This window comes from Schistocerca piceifrons, chromosome 3, assembly GCF_021461385.2.
Source record: "Schistocerca piceifrons isolate TAMUIC-IGC-003096 chromosome 3, iqSchPice1.1, whole genome shotgun sequence".
NCBI classification, from domain to species: Eukaryota; Metazoa; Arthropoda; class Insecta; order Orthoptera; family Acrididae; genus Schistocerca; species Schistocerca piceifrons.
The window spans coordinates 346,362,267-346,382,716 of record NC_060140.1 but is presented as its reverse complement, the minus strand read 5'-3'; the positions used below and the strand labels follow the sequence as shown (position 1 = coordinate 346,382,716).

The window sequence follows — 20,450 nt, the reverse complement described above, 5'->3', positions numbered from 1 at the left end:
ATAGAAATTAAAATTGTACAGTTCAGGTGAGTTTTGAACTCACGACCCTCCATTTAACAGTTTAGAATCATAACCACTACACCACGGTGCTACCCAGCTTCTTCTGCGACATTTCTCCCTCCTTAAGAGAACAGTGTCTCGGTGTTAAGCCTCCTAGTCTGGGAACAAGTCGTCGGTCCTGCATACTTCGACTCCCAATGACTGATGTTCGCCCTGTCAGTGATCTTCTTAGAACTTCTTTTGCCGCTACACTCTTCGTCACCTTTGCTGCCTGTCGCTGCAGCTTCGAGTTTACCCTGGGTTGCAGGATCCTTGTAGGGCTTCATTGGAAGGACATTTACCGTATCTCTGATCTTACATCGTCTTGTGTCGGGGTCGAAATCTTCAACTTCATAAGTAACATCAGACAACTGTTACAACCTTACAAGGTCCAAACTAGTGCCTGAGGAGCTTCTCAGAGAGACCAACCTTCCGAACACGAGTGAAGATCCAGACGAGGTCACCAGGCTGGTAGACAACAGGGCATACCTTCGGTGACCGCTTTCTTGAGGCTGCAGCATGCGGAGTTGAGCTAACTGCCGAGCTTCCTCAGCTCTGCTTAACACCTGGCCAATGTAGTCATCGTCCACGTCATCAGGATGTAACGGAAACACAGTGTCCATTGTCGTAGTCTCCTCACACCCATGCACCAGGAGAAATGGCATAAATCATGTGGTGTCTTGTTTGGCGGTGTTGTAGTCAAACGTCACGAAAGGTAGCACCTCATCCCAGTTGCTCTGCTCAACGTTGACGAACATTGATTGCATCTTGGCCAAGGTCTTCTTAAGGCATTCAGTAAGCCCGTTAGTTTGGGGGTGGTAGGCACTCGTCATGTGATGAGTAATGTTGCACTGACAGTTTATCTCTGTCACAAGATTCGATTGAAAAACTTTCCCTCAGTCTGTAATTATTGACCCTGGGGCATTGTGTTTTAATAAAATGTCTTCCACGATGAATTTGGCTACCTCGGATGCTTAGACTATTTTCACGGCTTTTGTAATGGCATAGAGTGTCAGATAATCAGTGCAAACAATAATCCATCTAATGCCACTAGCAGATGTGGAGGTCAATCCCAACATGTTGGAAAGGTGTTTCAGTCGGTGGAATTGGTATGTCGGCCAGGTGGTTTCTGAGGAACTGCTTTTCTCCTCTGGCACTCACGACAGTGCGACACATAGTGACGGAGACTCCTAAATAAACCTGGCCAGAAAAATCTCTTGCGGATTCTATTGTATGTCTTAATAAATCCTAAATGTCCGGCGTCAGGTGTGTCATGGAATTTCTGTAGAACATCTAAGCGCATGTGTTTAGGAATCAGCACACACATCACAGCTACAGCACACAGCCATGCTGTTGCTGTAGTGACGCAACGCCTTGGAAGGCGGGTGACCTTGAAACGAGTTCCACTCGCTGCCACCAGAGCTGGGAGGATCGCGCTCTAGTTTTAACAGAGCGCGATCCGCAGTTATCGCTCGCTTCCGGTTGCTGTGGCGACGCCCTTCCGCTGTGCGCTGAGGCATTGCATGGCTGTGTGCTGTAGTGACGCAATGCCTTGGAAGGCAGGTGACCTTGAAAAGAGTTCCACTCGCTGCCATCAGAGCTGGGAGGATCGTGCTCTAGTTTTAACAGAGTGCGATCCGCAGTTATTGCTCGCTTCCGGTTGCAGCGACGCCCTTCTGCTGCGCGGTGATTGGCTGGAGCGTTCTTATCAGTAGCCACATCCGCTCGAGGGGGCCCAGTCTCGCTCGTGAGGCAACAGCATGTTCATTCGACTCGAGGCAGCCGCAGCGTACACACAGCCATGCCTTACCGTCGCAGAAGATATTCAAGGAGGAGTCGACTACCAGTTTACAAGAATGTAGACACTTTTGATGTTACACCAAAGCCTAGAGGACAACAGCAACTATTAGGAGGACCTATTACTTTTGTGTGTCTCCTCCTCGTACTATGGCAAGAGTCAACCATGAATTACCACCAACTACCTCTGTAGTAGTGCAGGAAAAATTAATCTTACATCCTAAAAAAGTAATAGGTCCTCCTAATTGTTGCTGTTGACCTGTAGGCTTTGGTGTAACATGAAAAGTGTCTACATTCTTGTAAACTGGTAGTCGACTCCTCCTTGAATATCTTCTGCGACGGTAAGGCATGGCTGTGTGTACGCTGCGGCTGCCTCGAGTCGAATGAGCATGCTGTTGCCTCATGAGTGAGACTGGGCTGTGTGCTGTAGTGACGCAACACCTTGGAAGGCGGGTGACCTTGAAACAAGTTCCACTCGCTGCCACCAGAGCTGGGGGGATCGCGCTCTAGTTTTAACAGAGCGCGATCTGCAGTTATTGCTCGCTTCCGGTTGCAGTGACGCCCTTCTGCTGCGCGGTGATTGGCTGGAGCGTTCTTATCAGTAGCCACATCTGCTCGAGGGGGCCCAGTCTCGCTCGTGAGGCAACAGCATGTTCATTCGACTCGAGGCAGCCGCAGCGTACACACAGCCATGCCTTACCGTCGCAGAAGATATTCAAGGAGTCGACTACCAGTTTACAAGAATGTAGGCACTTTTGATGTTACACAAAAGCCTACAGGTCAACAGCAACTATTAGGAGGTCACACCCTTTAGTTTTCCAGGTTGTGGCAGCTAGCTGATAGGCTGGAGCTTCTAAACAGCAGTGAGACCTTGATCGGCATGTTGGGGAGCATCCTCTCCAGCGGCTAGCTTGTGGCGATGGTGCCCTACGTCATCCTGCACCCACATCTTCTTGTTCATCTTTGTCATCCCAGAGTTGGCGTCAGCTAAGATCGGTTGCTGTCTTCTGGCGCAGGTGTCATCATATATCCGCCACCTTTCTCGACAATAGCGCACCACATGTCCCGGTCGTCCGTAGTGGAAACGTACTAGTTGGTTATCCTGGGTCCTCCAGAAATCAATCTTCCTTGGTGCCCAAACAGGTTCCTCATGCGGCATTGTAGGAACATAACTGTGTATGGGTCTCGACGTTTTTGCCATTTTAAATGGAAATGAAGGACAAGAGGTTGGGTTCAATGTCTGTTCGACTTCCTCCCTTACGACCTCTTGAAGTGTCTCGGCTTTTTGCTCACTGTGCAATCCAAGTGCCTTCTGAACTTCGTCTCTCACTATCCGAGGAAGAACATTTGTGAAATCAGTTGCTTCCTCCATCACAGACATCGATACGATGTTTGGAATCCGTTCAAACTTCTTGCCTAAAATTCTTTTTTGATGCAATGTTTTGATATACTGGCACCATTTTATGAAGTTGTCTACTGTCAAAACCTCCTGCAGGAGTAGGGCTTGCTACATGTCCTCAGCAACACCCTTCATGAGATGTGCAACCTTATCTTCCTCCTTCATTCTAGGATCCACTATTTTGCACAGCTCCAAGACGTCTTGAATGTAGGGAGCTGTAGTTTCTCCTGGATGCTGTGCCCTGCACTTTAATTTATCTTCAGCCTTGCACTTCTGTCATTGTGTGTCGCCAAAATACTTGCACAGTTCCGCCTGGAATACTTCCCAGCCTGTGAACTTCTCCTCGTTCTCATACCATTACTTGGCAGTGCCCTCCAAATAGAAAAATAAGTTAGCCAAACACACGGTGTCATTCCATTTGTTACATTTGGCTATACGCTCATATACCCTCAGCTACTTGTTTGGATCTTGGCCATCGTCATCAGAGAACCTGGAAGGATGTCTCATGTAGTGGCACACAGTTGCTGTCATCATAACGTCTTCTTCTTCTGTCTCCAGTAGATTGTGGTCTGTTGAATATGGCTCGAACTCGGGTTTCTCACAACATAAACGGCGGCTCTGTCGTGGCCTGATTGGAGCCACTGTGTCATCAATAATGTGCGCTATCACAAGTTCCAATATCCAGCGTCTTCACTTAACGAAGGTTTATTCAGCACTTGCACATACAAGAGCGCGGAACGAACTGCCTCCGGCCAGAACACATACAGTATATATACAGCTACAGAACATTCCAGTACAATGATTCTTGACATTTGTGGATACTTCTAGAATGTACTCGAACCAAATGTAGAAATTAAAATTATACAGTCCAGGTGAGTTTTGAACTCATGTCCCTCCATTTAACAGTTTTGTATCATAACCACCACACCATGGTGCTACTCAGCTTCTTCTGCGAGAATATGATGAGCCATATCTTTCACTTTTTAGTGCGGCTTGAAATTGAGGTAAAATTTATTTATTTACTTTTTTTACCCCGAGTCTCACTTCTGGGGTGCGGCTTGCATCCGAGGTCGGCTTGCAATCGGGTAAATATAGTAACTACAGTATTTGCAGCAGTTTCTAGTGGGATTTTTCGGAACTTCCGTAGGCTTTGCCTCCAAATGCAAGCATCATGTAATATGGGCTTTAAGAACTTATGAACCCCATCATTTATATTGGCTACGATCGATCATTTTCCATATTGATTCCTCGGTACATGCACAAGCAAGCTCGAACTTAGCCAACCGCGGCCGAAGACTAACAATGTACAGCGTGCTAACACTCACGCCGCTTTGCATGCTTGTATGCGGCCGAGCTCTGTCCGAGTATGAACGTTTGTTGCAGCATTACAGTGTAGCGTCAGTTTACGCAAGTTTGCATCAGTTCATGTATTATTGTGTATTGCATGGAGAATCCAGCTGTATATCAGTTTGTTCACTCACATTTGTTGTTGTAGTGAAGTTGACTATGGCAGCAAAAAGAAAAACTCTGACGCGGAGAAAGTGAACTTGATTCGGTAAGTGGAGAGAGATGCAAATGTGCCTGTAAGTGAAATGGCTCGACGCCTGGGACTTGCACAGTCTTCATTGTCAGGAATATTGGAGAATAAGGAGAAGATTCTGGATCAAGAAACGCAGTGCAGTTCAAAAGCAAAGCAGAGAAAATTTTTTAAAAAGTCGCCGTGCGAAGAAGTGGAATCGAAGCTAATGGAGTGGTTCAGTGGAGCACTTGCTCCATATACGATATCAGGGAAACTTGGGCTAACAGAATTCAAAGCTTCGAATGGTTGGCTGGATAGGTTCAAAAAACTCTATGGGATAACTTGCAGGGCAGTATGTGGAGAGAGTTCTGCAGTTAGTGATGAAAGTGTTGAACACTGGAAAGAAGAGGTACTGCCACCCCTCATGGAAGGTTTTGAATCTTGGGATGTGTACAGTGTGGATGAAACAGGCCTGTGTTACCAACTCATGCCCTCTGAAACCTGAAGTGTTAAAGAAAAAGCATGCCATGGAGGAAGAATAAGCAAGCAGAGAATTACTACTGTTCTCTTATGCAGCAATGCAGATAGCAGTGACCAGCTGGATCCCATAGTAACTAGAAAGTTCCACAAACCACGTTGCTTTAAGAGCAGTGCTATGCTGCTATGTAAGTATTATAGCAACAAAAGTGCTTGGATGACTGCGGACTTGTTCAAAAAGTTCTTGCAAGCTTTTAATACACGAATGGGTGCTAGAAACAGGAAGGTCGTTCTCTTTATGGACAAGTATCTTGCTCATCCAACAGACTTAGGATTTCTGCAGAATGTGAAAGTGCATTTCTTTCCTGCAAATTGCACTATTGGACTCCAGCCTATGGATCTATGGATTATTCATAGCCTGAAAAGCAAGTATTGGAAAGCTCTTGTCCTTAAGGCACTTGCCTTTATTGATAGGAATGAAGTGCTTAAATTGAACATCCTGCAAGCAATGCATGTACTCACAGGAGCTTGGAAAATGGTAACTAAGGAAACCATCTCAAATTGCTTTCGTAAGGCTGTATTTAATGAAATGAGCACTCATGACAAAGATGGTGGCGAAGCAGTAGTGGACATGCATGATTGCGTGCAGGTATCCAACAATTTACCCCTCATTTATGATGAATTTGTGGCTTGTGATGATGATGATGGCATCACTACATGCATCCGAGATGTTAAGGAAATCTGCAAAGATGAAGTAAAGCAGAATGATGAAGATATCGAAGAAGACAATGATGTTAGGCATGAAGAAATGCAAACACTGTCCTTCAGTGAAGCTACTGCCAGCATAGACATTGTTCGGAGATTTGTCACAGCATTTAAAGTGGAAAACCCTGTAATAGACAGAGTAAATCAATTGGAGATGGTCATTTAGAACCTAAAATCCAACAGTGTTAAAAAGCAGACACAACCATTTTTGATTACAGGTATTTCAAAAAATGAGGCACTGTGGAAGTTGTGTAAATATGTGTTGTATATAGGAAAAGTAACTCGATTTATTATATTATTTTAATTGTGTAAGTATTTTGTGGATGTTTTAATTCTGTAGTGTGCTGGGAAACTACAATCTTGTGCTACAGAAAAAGTTGTAATTGCAGTATAGTGTGTAGGGTAGGTATATCGTTGTTTTATTGGTGTTATTGTGTGAATTATGTGTGTTGGTGCAATTCATGTCAATACAGGCAAATAGTTCTGGAAAAGATTTGCTTTCTATCGAAACCTCGATTTAACGTTAAAAAAATTCTGGCCCCTAGAAAAATGTTAAATAGGGTTTCTACTGTATTTAAAAAATGGACTGAGTTAAGATAACCATACACCATTTAGTGAGGAATTGGGCAGTTCATCTTATGATTTTGTATTATTCTTTAGAACACACACACACACACACACACACACACACACACACACACACACACACACACACACACACCACTGAGAGAGAGAGAGAGAGAGAGAGAGAGAGGACTGACTGACTGACCGACTATGTTGCATAAGGTATAAGGTAAGATGGAGTAGGATAGGCATTCCAAAAAAAAAAAAAAAGAAGATTTATAGACATGTAGAAACTAAATCAAACTAAATTCAAGTAATGATATCAATATAATGGAAGGAAACATTCCACGTGGGAAAAATTATATATAAAAACAAAGATGAGGTGACTTACCGAACAAAAACGCTGGCAGGTCGATAGACACACAAACAAACACAAACATACACACAAAATTCAAGCTTTCGCAACAAATTGTTGCCTCATCAGGAAAGAGGGAAGGAGAGGGGAAGACGAAAGGAAGTGGGTTTTAAAGGAGAGGGTAAGGAGTCATTCCAATCCCGGGAGCGGAAAGACTTACCTTAGGGGGAAAAAAGGACAGGTATACACTCGCACACACGCACATATCCATCCACACATACAGACACAAGCAGACATATTTAAAGACAAAGAGTTTGGGCAGAGATGTCAGTCGAGGCAGAAGTGTAGAGGCAAAGAAGTTGTTGAAAGACAGGTGAGGTATGAGTGGCGGCAACTTGAAATTAGCGGAGATTGAGGCCTGGCGGATGACGAGAAGAGAGGATGTACTGAAGGGCAAGTTCCCATCTCCGGAGTTCGGATAGGTTGGTGTTGGTGGGAAGTATCCAGATAACCCGGACGGTGTAACACTGTGCCAAGATGTGCTGGCCGTGCACCAAGGCATGTTTAGCCACAGGGTGATCCTCATTACCAACAAACACTGTCTGCCTGTGTCCATTCATGCGAATGGACAGTTTGTTGCTGGTCATTCCCACATAGAATGCGTCACAGTGTAGGCAGGTCAGTTGGTAAATCACGTGGGTGCTTTCACACGTGGCTCTGCCTTTGATCGTGTACACCTTCCGGGTTACAGGACTGGAGTAGGTGGTGGTGGGAGGGTGCATGGGACAGGTTTTGCATCGGGGGCGGTTACAAGGATAGGAGCCAGAGGGTAGGGAAGGTGGTTTGGGGATTTCATAGGGATGAACTAACAGGTTACGAAGGTTAGGTGGACGGCGGAATCCTCCCCACTCCGCCAAGAGTGTCATTCCGCCGTCCACCTAACCTTCGTAACCTGTTAGTTCATCCCTATGAAATCCCCAAACCACCTTCCCTACCCTCTGGCTCCTATCCTTGTAACCGCCCCCGATGCAAAACCTGTCCCATGCACCCTCCCACCACCACCTACTCCAGTCCTGTAACCCGGAAGGTGTACACGATCAAAGGCAGAGCCACGTGTGAAAGCACCCACGTGATTTACCAACTGACCTGCCTACACTGTGACGCATTCTATGTGGGAATGACCAGCAACAAACTGTCCATTCGCATGAATGGACACAGGCAGACAGTGTTTGTTGGTAATGAGGATCACCCTGTGGCTAAACATGCCTTGGTGCACGGCCAGCACATCTTGGCACAGTGTTACACCGTCCGGGTTATCTGGATACTTCCCACCAACACCAACCTATCCGAACTCCGGAGATGGGAACTTGCCCTTCAGTACATCCTCTCTTCTCGTCATCCGCCAGGCCTCAATCTCCGCTAATTTCAAGTTGCCGCCACTCATACCTCACCTGTCTTTCAACAACTTCTTTGCCTCTACACTTCTGCCTCGACTGACATCTCTGCCCAAACTCTTTGTCTTTAAATATGTCTGCTTGTGTCTGTATGTGTGGATGGATATGTGCGTGTGTGCGAGTGTATACCTGTCCTTTTTTCCCCCTAAGGTAAGTCTTTCCGCTCCCGGGATTGGAATGACTCCTTACCCTCTCCTTTAAAACCCACTTCCTTTCGTCTTCCCCTCTCCTTCCCTCTTTCCTGATGAGGCAACAATTTGTTGCGAAAGCTTGAATTTTGTGTGTATGTTTGTGTTTGTTTGTGTGTCTATCGACCTGCCAGCGTTTTTGTTCGGTAAGTCACCTCATCTTTGTTTTTATATATAAATTCAAGTAATGTGAGAAATAAGAAACTGTTTGGAGGAGGAATAGTGGTGGGTGAGGGATGGAGCTGTTGGAACTGGGGTGCAAGTAGACTGATGTTAGGAACTGGCTGAGATTGATAAGAGAGCTAAGAAGTTGAAGGGGGCAGTTCCCACATACACAATTCATAGAAGCTGATGGGGGAGAAAAAGCAAAGGATGTAAAAGAGACAGCTGGTGAAGAGAGACATGTCATTTCAACAATGTGTCCTGCTAGTGTGGGGTCAACATTGCTCATGGTTACAATTTGGCAGCAGCTGTTCATATGAGTGTTCAGCTGGTTTGTGGTCTGCTCACATAAAAGGCTGTGCAGTAGAGTCAGTATATAATGTAGCTGCTTTTATGTGTGACCTTACCCCGAAGGGGTAGGATGTAGATACCAGTGACAGGTCTGGCAACTGGACCTTTCACATGGATATCAATGACTTGTGACAAGTGGTGGAAGCATGAGTGGCATAAGGTTGCACCAGGATATTTCATAAATTTGATGGGCAACGGAATACTACTTTGAGAGAGTTGCGAAGGATTTTCAGAGCACTGTAAAAGTTAGAACCCTCATCAAAGGTGCAATTCGATTCTTTAGTCTGAAGGTGATACTGACTAATGTTTGTGCCCTTTTTTTATTCAGTTAGTGAGTTATGTTAGGAGTATGAAAGGATTTGTTGTGAAAATGATTTGTACTTAAGTTTGAAGTTTGAGAGGGGGGAGGGGGGGGGAGAGAATGTCAGGGGTGGAGTAAGGGTGGGTAGTGCATGCTGTGAAGGCCTTGGTATGGCCTTCAGCCCTCCCTCCCTCCAGCCTTGCATCCGTTTCACTTTGTCTCTATTAGCTCACCAAGTTACGCTTTGGATGTCAACCTCCACACACCTGATAGCCAAATAAAACCTCTGTCCACATCAAATGCCACGTGAAAGTATATTACTATTGTCACAAATGAACTAAAATTGGCTTTAAAAGCAAAAATTATTCAACGGTACCTTCTATCGTATGAAACTGATTGTAACAGAAAGCTAAAGTCTATGTTGCTTCGATGTTTGCAAGGATTATACATTTCATTGATCAATATTTTTTGACAGATTAATTGAGCTGCTAATAGTGAGCTTCCGGATGTTCGGCCGAGTTGTTTCCATTTTCTGCACAGTATTTTGACAACCGATCCAGCCACCTTCTTTAGGTGCTGCGAGTTTTGCTATTTTGTGTACTCGCTATCTGGGCCTCAACCAGTCCAGGCAGCAAATACACCTAATAGAAAATCTCACAGCATCAGAAGAAGGCAGCTAGGTTGGTCATCAAAATATTGTGCAGAAAGTGGAAACAACAGTTTGACTGAACACCTGGAAGCTTACTATTCATCAGTCATGGTGAGTAAACCTGAGAGGTGAAATTGAGCTGCTCCTTTTAACTCTTTTATTTCTTTATTCTACTGTTTCATTGTTACCAATTCCTTGTAGGATGTTGGTGGAAAAATTCTAGGCCAGTCTTCAAATGTAAAGGTGTCCTCATTTGAAGATGGTACACGTTTGCTTCTTGGTGGAAAAGAGGCTGAGGTAAGGGGCTTTTGAACATTTTTTGTTGAATTTTCTCCTCTTTTTGTATGCTGATATTTTATCATTTGCCATGAATATTAAGTCTCAATAAAGTAATATTGTTTTTACTGTGTGCAGATTGTGGATGAAGTGAAAACAACTGACTCTATCAGTGTGTCCAGTAAAAGAACGCCAGACAGGCAGAGTGATCAAAAGCCTACAAAAAAAGCAAGAAAAGACATACCTATTCTGCATAAAAAAACCTCAAATTTTTGTGGTCAAAATTATAGGCCCTTGGTTATGCCAAGTCCCCCAGATGAGCATCGGGTTAGTACAGAATTCTTAAATTTGTAAGCAGTTCACGTGATTAAAGTTCAAATTCTTAATCATAGCATTGTCTAGTAAGAGTTCATCTCACATTTAATTATTAATAACTGTTTTAAACATTTGTAATCTTCTTAACTGAACAATTATATTGTTTAAGTGATGCAATTATAAATAACGTGTTGATGAAAATGAAACAGTTGTTATTTTTTCATAAAATAATTTCAAAAAATATTATCTGTAGTAAATCACGAATTTCTGTAATTATACCTATAGAGTCTAGACAGAAATACTTCAGCATAACAAATCATAAAATAAAGTTCATGAAACAGCATTTGTCATTGTAGATAAAGTTGCATGAAATTGGCACCAAAAACCGCAAACAAAATAGTTTTATGGACCTTCAGTAGACACAATTCGACCTTTACAAAGCTATACTAAACTAACTAAGAAGTTTTATTTTTGGTTCTTCATGACAGCTGCATTCTGGTCTGAGCTGCCAGACATGGCAGTTATGTGTACGTGATGTGTGCTTGCTTGTGTGAATGAATGTGTGTGTTTTTTCCTATTTTGACTAAGGCTTTGGCCAAAAGTTAATGTGTAAGTGTCTTTTCATTGTGCCTGTCTGCAGCTCCGTGTGTCATTTTTACGCTTAGTATCAATCTGTCTTTTCCTTATATTGTTGATTTTCCTACCTGGAGTTCCTATGTTTTGTATAATGATTGATTTGAAGCATTGGTGTTTGTGCATTTACATATTGCAATTCTGTTATGGCATTGTTTATGGTAGGCATTAAGGGAACAGATAAAATTGTAACTACCCTCCATACTCAGTAACAAAGCTGACTGAAAACTTTATGTAAATGTCTCTTCAAACTTGTACATTAAGCAAATCAGTATGCTAATGAGCAGTTTAGTTTCTGGAATTAAAGTTAACAATTTTTCCAGTATTATTTATTGTTTGTTCAGTGCAACAGTGTATAATTCCTAACACTTGTGTAGCTTTTGATTCACAAAGGCGTGAGCTGTGTTAGGAGATCCACCAGAATTGAATTGTATATGTTCTTGTTCTTAAGTTTCCTGTAATCACTTCTATATTACTCAGTTAGACAAAGTACGTAAATTCTTCATGATGTTCCATTTGTTCATCATGTCTGCACTATCAACTTCTGGTTCTTAATATTTTCTCACAACATAGCTGTATGAATCCTTCACTGTTGTGGTAATTTCATATCAACACCTTGGATACTGTAGTTCTTTTTAGTTTACATGCGTGCTGTGAAAAATTCTTACTACAGACTGCTTACTAACCCATTACTGACAGTCTCTGACAATGTTTACTTTAAATGTCATGCACTCATGTCCATGGATGCCACAGTATGCATGCAGCAGCTAGGATACAGTTCCTTACAACATACAAGAAAATGTTATTCAAGACACCCGTGCAGTGTGACTGTGATATGCTAAATTAATGGAATTGGGGTCAAAATGGATGTGGCTGATGAACGATTCACAGAAAAGATGGGTGTGTGTCACATATGAAAATTTGTGCAACACAGATCAGGGACAGATCTTCTTACCCAGATTTTAGTGAACTTTGGCATTAATACTGTATTTGCTAACCTCCAGTTCATCTAATATCTATAAAACCTCACTGTAACCAAAACCTCACTTTTGATGTTGTAAGGTTGAGGCAAAGAGTAGTAAATTGGACATAACCTCTAACAATACTGAAGTCTGGTCTTGTGTATCTCTCTCTCTCTCTCTCTCTCTCTCTCTCTCTCTCTCTCTCTCTCTCTCTCTCTCTGTGTGTGTGTGTGTGTGTGTGTGTGTGTGTGTGTGTGTGTGTGTGTCAGTGATGGACTCTTGTCTTTGTAGCATATAATGACACAGCGTCAAAACCTGGTGATAGCTAGTATAGCAGGATGATACAACTGTGTCAACAAAAGGAAGAAAGAACCATTTTTAAACGTCGAAGAAAATCTGGAGCAGAGTCCAGTACACACATGTATGGAGGAAAGCAGTTACTGTCTCCTCCTGTTACCACAAATGGATTACATGATAACCCAAGAGGCTCAAAGAGAAGCTGAGGAGAAGGAAAACGAGCTCTGTCCACAATAGCTGTTTACAGTACTAGCTGTCGATTAAAATGTTTAATGACAGCTGAGAATGTGGATTTAGACAAGACTATTGTGCATGAAATTGTTACCAAGGATTTGCAGATGTGCTGATCTGTTACACATGATGATAACATGCACAATCCCACTTCCCTGCTAGTCTAAAAGCACCTCATGAAGACCAATGTAGAAGTGCTGATTCAACCCTTGTACAGAAACGATCTGTCTCACAACAACTTACTGTTTTTTTGTATTTAGGGAATGCTAATACACCACTTTTCAACAGTTATTTGTCAGTTAAACATGATGAAAATGTAGGATGCTGTACCAAATGTTAAAAATACCATATTATTCCTGTGCTTTATTTTTGACAACAAACTAACTTGGCAGTCAATTACCTGATGTGTCAGAGATTGCTCAATGAACAGAAAAACGTAAGGGCCTCAGACGATGGGCATGATAAACTGAGAGGTCATGTCTTTCTGATGTTCTTCAAGGCAGTCGTTTGAGCATGACTTGATTATGGCTGTACAATTTTTATGTCAGCAAAGAAATTTTATTTAAAGAATTGAGTATTTTACTGTCAACTGTTTGACATCTACGAAGGCCTTCCACTCTTGAAATATTTAAAAAGTGAACACAAAGTCTATGAAACATTTACTGGATAGACCACCATTGTGTCGCATGGAAGAGACAGTATGATTGTAGCATATACTCTGTTTGATAAATCTTATATACCTATTGATGATTTTGTGTGTATGTTGCTAATACTTTTTAAAAAGTGATTTTACTGTGATGTACACACAAGCTTCTAAAATAGTGAACAAATTAGGGTATGTTGCAATATCCTTTTGTTGTATCCATATGATGTGTGTCTTTAATTTGTTCGTTATTCATGACACAGAACTGAAAGATTTAACGGTGATCCTACAGTACTTCAGACATCTCTGTCAAGCAAACTTCCTGCTCCAATTCTTGTAATGTTCAGCAATTTATACAACAAACGTAACCAGCAGACAGAACCATCCAGAACATTCAAGACATCCTCAAATACTCCTCATTTCAAGGAAAGGAGATGTTTTTTAGTTTGATGGGCTGTATTGGGGTTGGCGGAAATGTCCCAGCATGTGTGTGATAAAATGGGGCAAAACAACTTTATACAAATATGTATGTTGTTGACACACTGTCTAGGAAGTAAAAATATATTGGAAAGACAGGCTGGATACTGTTGGTAGCACATGTGCCAGAATCGGATATCTTAAAGAGGTAAATACATATGTGGACTGAGTTAACTAAGTGAAGAGCAGAGCCCAAGGTTAGCCAAAAATAGTAATTCGTATGTTTATGCTCATATTTTACATAAGGATCACAAGGATAAAATAGGAGAAACTGTGGCATTTACAGTCGGATATTGCCCATTTTTATTCCTGTGCACCCTCAGCAAATAGAATGGGGGGATGAAATGATGTACCCTTTGCTACACACAGTAATATTACGTGCAGAGTACATAGCAATAGAAATCCCGTGTGTGACTAGGGGAGACCTGTGGCCGGAGTAGATAGATGATGACAATAAAATGATGTTGACCAAGCCCATGAATCTCCTTTTAGTAGTGTTGTTGGATGAAAGTCACATTACGAAGCTTTACATAAGACATTGTCAGATAATACATTGACATCTATTCATATGGGAAGACCCAGTAGAGTGTGTTAGCCATGGTGTGCCATTTTATTAGGCTGTGCCTTGATGGGAGAACAATATTAGAATTTCAGGGTTATCTGCCTCCCAGTTTAGGTGACAGTGTGATAAGTATGGTAATTATTTTGGAAAAAGTCTTTTGATATATACGAAATTAACCCAGAATATACCATAAGCCATTAATGAATGAAAATAGGACAAGCCAGTCAACGTGACATTTTCATTTCCAATGTGTGTGTGTGTGTGTGTGTGTGTGTCAAATCCCACCACAGTAGCACTGGTTTATATATGAACTAGCACCACATACAATGAAAATGTTGAAGGAATGTATGATGTTATTCAGATAGTTAAGGGAGACAAATATTTGTGTAATTTGATAGGAAAAGGAAGAGAAGGAAGAGTAACAAAACAAGGCCTGTGAGAAAGGAATGAGGAGGTAATCTTCCTGGTGGAATTTTACACAAAGAGTAAATTAATAAATGGTAACACTTGGCTTAAGAATCATGAGAGAAGGTTATATATGTGCAAAAGACCCCAAGATATGGGAAAGTTTCGTATAGATTATATAATGGTAAGACAGAGGTTTCAGAATCAGATTCTAAACTGCAAAACATTTCCTGAATCAGATTTGGACAGTGACCATAATTTAATTATGGACTGTTGAAATTGTAGAAAGGTTAATAGTTAAGAAGATAAGACCTGCATAAATTAAAAGAATCAGAGAGTGTTTAGAGTTTCAGAATTAACATTGGCCCAAAACAAGGGAAAGGAATATAATCAAGGCAAATATGTAGCTTCAAGACATGGAAAAAGTCAAGACAGCAGAGAATAAAATAGGCAAGAGGGTAAAGCCCACTAGAAATCATTGGATATTAGACAAGATATTGAATTTGATTGACAAGAGACGAAAATGCAGCAAATGAAGCAGGCAAAAGGAAATAGAATAGTTTAAAAAGTGAGACTGATAGAAAGAGTAAAATAGCTAAGCAGGTATGGATAGAGAATTAAAATGTAAGGCTGTAGAATCATGCAGGTCTATTGAGAATATAGATACTGTCTATAGGACAACTTAAGATATCTTTGGAGAAGAGGAAAGTAATTATCTGAATATCATAGGGCTCAGATGGCAAGCGAGAACTAAGCAAAGAAGGGAAAGCTAAAATTCGGAAGAAATCTCTAGAAGTGCTATAAAAGGGAAATGAACTTCAAGACAACATTGTAGAAAAAGAAGATGAAATGGGAGATCAGAAATTACAAGAAGAATTTGACAGAGCACTGAAAGACCAAAGTCAAAGCAAGGTTCCTGCAGTAGACTACTTTCTCTTAGAATTATTGAGATCATTGGGGGAACCAGCCATGATAATACTATTCCACCTAGTATGCAAGATGTGTGACACAGGAAATACCCCCAGATTTCAAGAAAAATGTAATAATTCCGACTCCAAAGAAATCAGATGCTGTCAGGTGTGAATGATGCCGAGCCAGGGGGGGAATGCTCACCATGTCCTTGGTATTTTTTATGTGACCCCGTCTCATTCAAAGATAGCTCAGTATTCATTTGCTGGGTACGAGCTTGGTAAGCTCTGGCATGCTTCAGTGACCACGATGTAGCACAGTGGTGGAATGTTCTGAATCTCAGTGAACATGGATCTTGGCTTAGCTGCCCAGGGTTGTGAGAATGATTTAAACCTCTATACAAAACCCCTTAACATCAAGATGTGCTAGGGGGGCTGTTGAGGTGGATAAGCCACTAGTGGGGAGACCCTAGGGTGCCATGCTGTGACTTGGTTGTATAAGGATTACCCAGCTGCTTGTGGGAACACTGTGGCATCTGTGACTTCTCAAATACTTGCTCCCAGTGGTTTGGGTGGTCCATTGGGCAGTAAAAACATCCACCCTACAAATAGAGTATGGGAGGGTAGCTCTCCTGAGCAAGCTTCCTCTAAAATTAAAGTGATGTATCACAACAGTACACACCCAGTGTGTCAAGTTGCTTTTCTTGTGATTCAAAGAGCAGACGGTATGTTTGAAAAGGTATCACCCTTCTATATCCAGAAAAGTCTTGATGGTTTGGCTGGAACCCCAAAATCTATTAAGATGTTATGTAGTGGAACATTACTGATAGAAACAAGGAAGCCACCAACCTCCAGAATTCAAGACTGTTGGACAAGTATTCTGCCGTAATTGAACTGCACCATAGTCAGGGAGTGGTAACATGCAGTAACATCATAGATATCGACACTACAGAGCAATGGACTGATGAATGGATCATTGAAGTGTAAAATGTAATGCATCTCGTGAATGGAACTCTGAAGAAATCAGAATCATTTACATGGCATTTGATTTGCCGGTTTTTCCAGATTGTATTAAAGTTTGATTTATAAGACATAAAGTCAGACCATACTTCCACTACCCCATGAGGTGTTTGTTCTACATGCTGAAAATCTAGGCACCCTATTACGGGGTATAAAGGTCAGGCTGTGTGCAGTAAGTGTGGTATTGGTTGCCCCCATCTAAGGGAATATGTGTAGCCCCCCATGATTTCTGTGTCAGTTGCTGAGGTCCACATCCAGCATGGAGCAGTGTGTACATAATGGTGAAGGAAGGTAAGAAAATCTGGGAACTGAAGATGACTAAGCACTTACCATACACTGAAGTGGAGGTGGTGTAAAAATCTCTTCAACTCAAAACACTCACAACTTTGTTTACTGCAGCACTTCTGAAGAAGCATCAAAAAGTGTTTCCACACATGCACATTGCCTATGGCTTCTGACACCAAAAAATACATTTGCAAAGGCACTTGCAGAAGCAAAAAAGTGGATGAAACTGATGCTGTTTTGACATAAACTCCAGTGATAAGCAGTGCTTCAGCTCCTGCCGTAGATACCACATTGGAAGGACAGAGGCTGAAAAACAGTTTGCCTTGGCTCAAATCAGAAGATGAAGATTAAGGTGAAGCATACCATAAAAAAGCTGAGCATAAGATATAAAAATGCTCAAATGAGGATGAGTTGAACATATACTTTGAGGTCTGCATAAATGAACCTTCAAGTCCTCTCAGTTCTCCCCCTTCTGAAGAGGGTTCTCTTATATGCAGAAGAGGTAGGGAAGACATATATCTCACTGATAAGTAACTCCTGTGGTCCAATGAATCAAGAATGGTTTCAGAACACATGTAGAGGAGCTGGAACTGTTGGCTCACGGGACATACCTCTACCTGTGTTAACAGGAAACATATTTTAAACATACCGACACCCCTATGCTCAGAGGTTACAGACACCACCAAAAAAGATGACTTCCGTGGGGACAGGGCTAAAGACAGAGTGACTGTCTTTGTGAAGAACAATTACCATTCCACTTATATCCCTTCCAGAAAAGCTAATCAGTTGCTATCAAAGAGCTTATTCCATTCAGCATTACAATTTGTAATGTCTATCTGCCACCCAAGATATTTTGGATAGGGAGGCTCTTTCTGACCTGATTTGACAACTCTCCCAACCATTCCTATTTGTAAGGGATTTTAATTCACACAATATGCTATGGTGATCTGCATTGACATGCCCCAAGGTTTGACTTGTTGAAATCCTCATTGTGTCAGAAGAGTAATGCCTTCTTAACTCTGGTAGTAGCACACACTTTAGAACTGCAGTGGGATCTTCTCCACTGTAGACTTTGCTTTTGTTCTCCAACCCATATAGATACTGCTCAGTGGGAAGTGGTCCATAAATTGAATTCAAGTGACCACTTTGCTGTGTGGCTCCATCTCTCAGAGTGGTCTCTAAAAGGAACTCACTATGGTGGATGCGTAGCACGGCAAATTGGGTCCTCTAGCTGTTTTTGAACACTGAGAAATGCAAAACTGGGTGGATTACATTACCGGCATGATCCACTGTGCTACTGATTTATCCATCCAAAAGACCTCAGGCCGACTTAGTGACATATCCAATGGTGGAATGATGATATGCATTCAGGCTTAGATACATGATTTAGTGACAATTCAAACGCCAACCATCTGCTACAAACATTGCAGCCCTTAAGATCACAAATGAAAAGGCATGAAGAAGAATCAGAGTGAGAATTAGTCATGGTAAGTGTTTCTAGACTCAATAAATCGTTTGACTGGCTCTTCAAAGGAATGGGAAGCCTTAAGGAGGATATATGGCAAATGTATCAGAGCATCTCTAATTGCTATACTAAGACTTTATTGTCTCCTATCTACACCTGGATACATCACACAGGCAATGGCAAAGTACTTCAGTTTGAACTCTGCCACTGAATGCCAGGATCCAGCATTCTGCTGCAGTTGGGCATTCGTGGAGAGTGGTGACTGGAATTTCCTTTCAAACAGCACTGAAAATTACATCTACCCTCTTCTATGTGGGAACTTGAGTGTGAATTATCTCAGGCCAAGGAGACTGCACCTACTAAGGATCAAGTTCCGTACAGTATGTTAAGATGCCACAAACAGAATTCAAAGGAAGTCGTCCTATCCTTTTTTAATAAAATTTGATTGACCGGAGAGAGGTGATTTTAGTACTCTTTCTGAAGCCAGGGAAGGACCTATGCTGTCCAGTAGTTATCACACTGTGGCTCTCACTAGCTGTGTAGGGAAGGTGCTACAACATGTGGTCAACCAAAGTCAGACTTGGGTCCTAAATCTGAGAACTACTTAGTCACTACAAATGAGGGCTTCAACTACTGACAATCTCAGCTGCTGGAGACGGAAATGCAACAATCTTTCCTATGTGGATACCGGCTCTTGAGGATCTGTTTTAAGTGTGTGTGTGCATGTGTGTGTGTGTGTGTGTGTGTGTGTGTGTGTGTGTGTGCGTGTGTGTGTGTGTGTGTGTGTGTGTGTGTGTGGGCGCGCGTGCACCATCAGTGGAATTACGCCCACAGCTACGTTTCCTGTTCGATGTTCATTATTAGCAGACTACTTTGCCATATTCTGTTCCTCCTCCAACCTTGCAGTGACCACTCGTTAGCTGCAACTCACTAAAAGATGATTGAATGAGTAGATAAATAGCACTGATTATAAAATTTCTTCGGAGAAATGTTTTTTTGTTAATTTTAGTCGTCCACATCACCCCTTTAACATGCCTATTCTTAAAACAAGGGATACTGTTCTCAATTTTAAAATTTAAGTGGGGTTTCTGGGTCCTGCATTTAGTTGATAACCACATCTGCTGAATATAAATGTCAGGGGCCTAAAGCATTGAATATTTTAATATGCTTCAGCTACAGGTCATGGTGAGCAGACTGAACATTTCTGTTCCAGTTTTACAAGGCATTTGTGTGATCCTGCCTTCAATTTGGATGCACGATTTACAGCTCAGTTAGGCCAGCTTTTTACCATGATGGCATTCAGTTGGCAATGAGAGCATATAGTTTGTTGAGACTGGTGAGCCAATACTGATCATCAGGCGGCAGATCTGCATTGTGCGACACGTGTCAGCAGCCTACCCCCACAGTCAACGACATTCCAAATTGTTGCTCACTTTCCAATGGAGGGACTCTTCAGAAACAGACTACAAGCAATGAGGCCATTCAGGATTCATATACAGCCGGATCTAGTGGCTCTTAATGTGTATCTTATTTCTGTGCTTCATCGTGGACAGAGTCGTTCACTGCCTTGGTTTATAAGGAGTCCCAGAATTGTTTTTGTCGAAGTAACTGAATGCGACTTTTAATTGAGCCCAAACATCCACAGTAGCTGAGAAGTGTTTCCCTGCTATAGTTTCTTACAGCTAGCCGTTGCACAGTGTGATTATCAAACACAAGTCTCACAGGATGGCACTATTACAGAAATGTGGCAACACAGTAAAATATAATAAATAACGTTTATTAAGAGTATGTTACAAAATTGAACTTAACTTTGGTACAAGTGATGTATGGTACCTGATATCCTAAATCTAAACTGTGATATCTAAATAACTTTGCGTCTCTTGGCAGTCCGTGGTATTGCTACTATGATGATGATTATTATTGGTTTGTGGGGTGCTCAACTCTGCGGTCA

General features: G+C 41.9%; 1 protein-coding gene across 2 annotated transcripts in view; it reads left to right on the top strand.

Annotated features, from left to right (window-relative positions):
• Positions 1-20,450, top strand: part of LOC124787908 (DNA repair and recombination protein RAD54B-like) — a 332,405-nt gene that overhangs the window by 31,862 nt on the left and 280,093 nt on the right. For both annotated transcript variants that reach the window (XM_047254891.1, XM_047254890.1), the window contains exons 4-5: positions 10,222-10,317; positions 10,435-10,623. In XM_047254891.1, the coding sequence (XP_047110847.1) occupies positions 10,222-10,317; positions 10,435-10,623 (285 nt within the window). The remainder of the gene's footprint in view (positions 1-10,221; positions 10,318-10,434; positions 10,624-20,450) is intronic.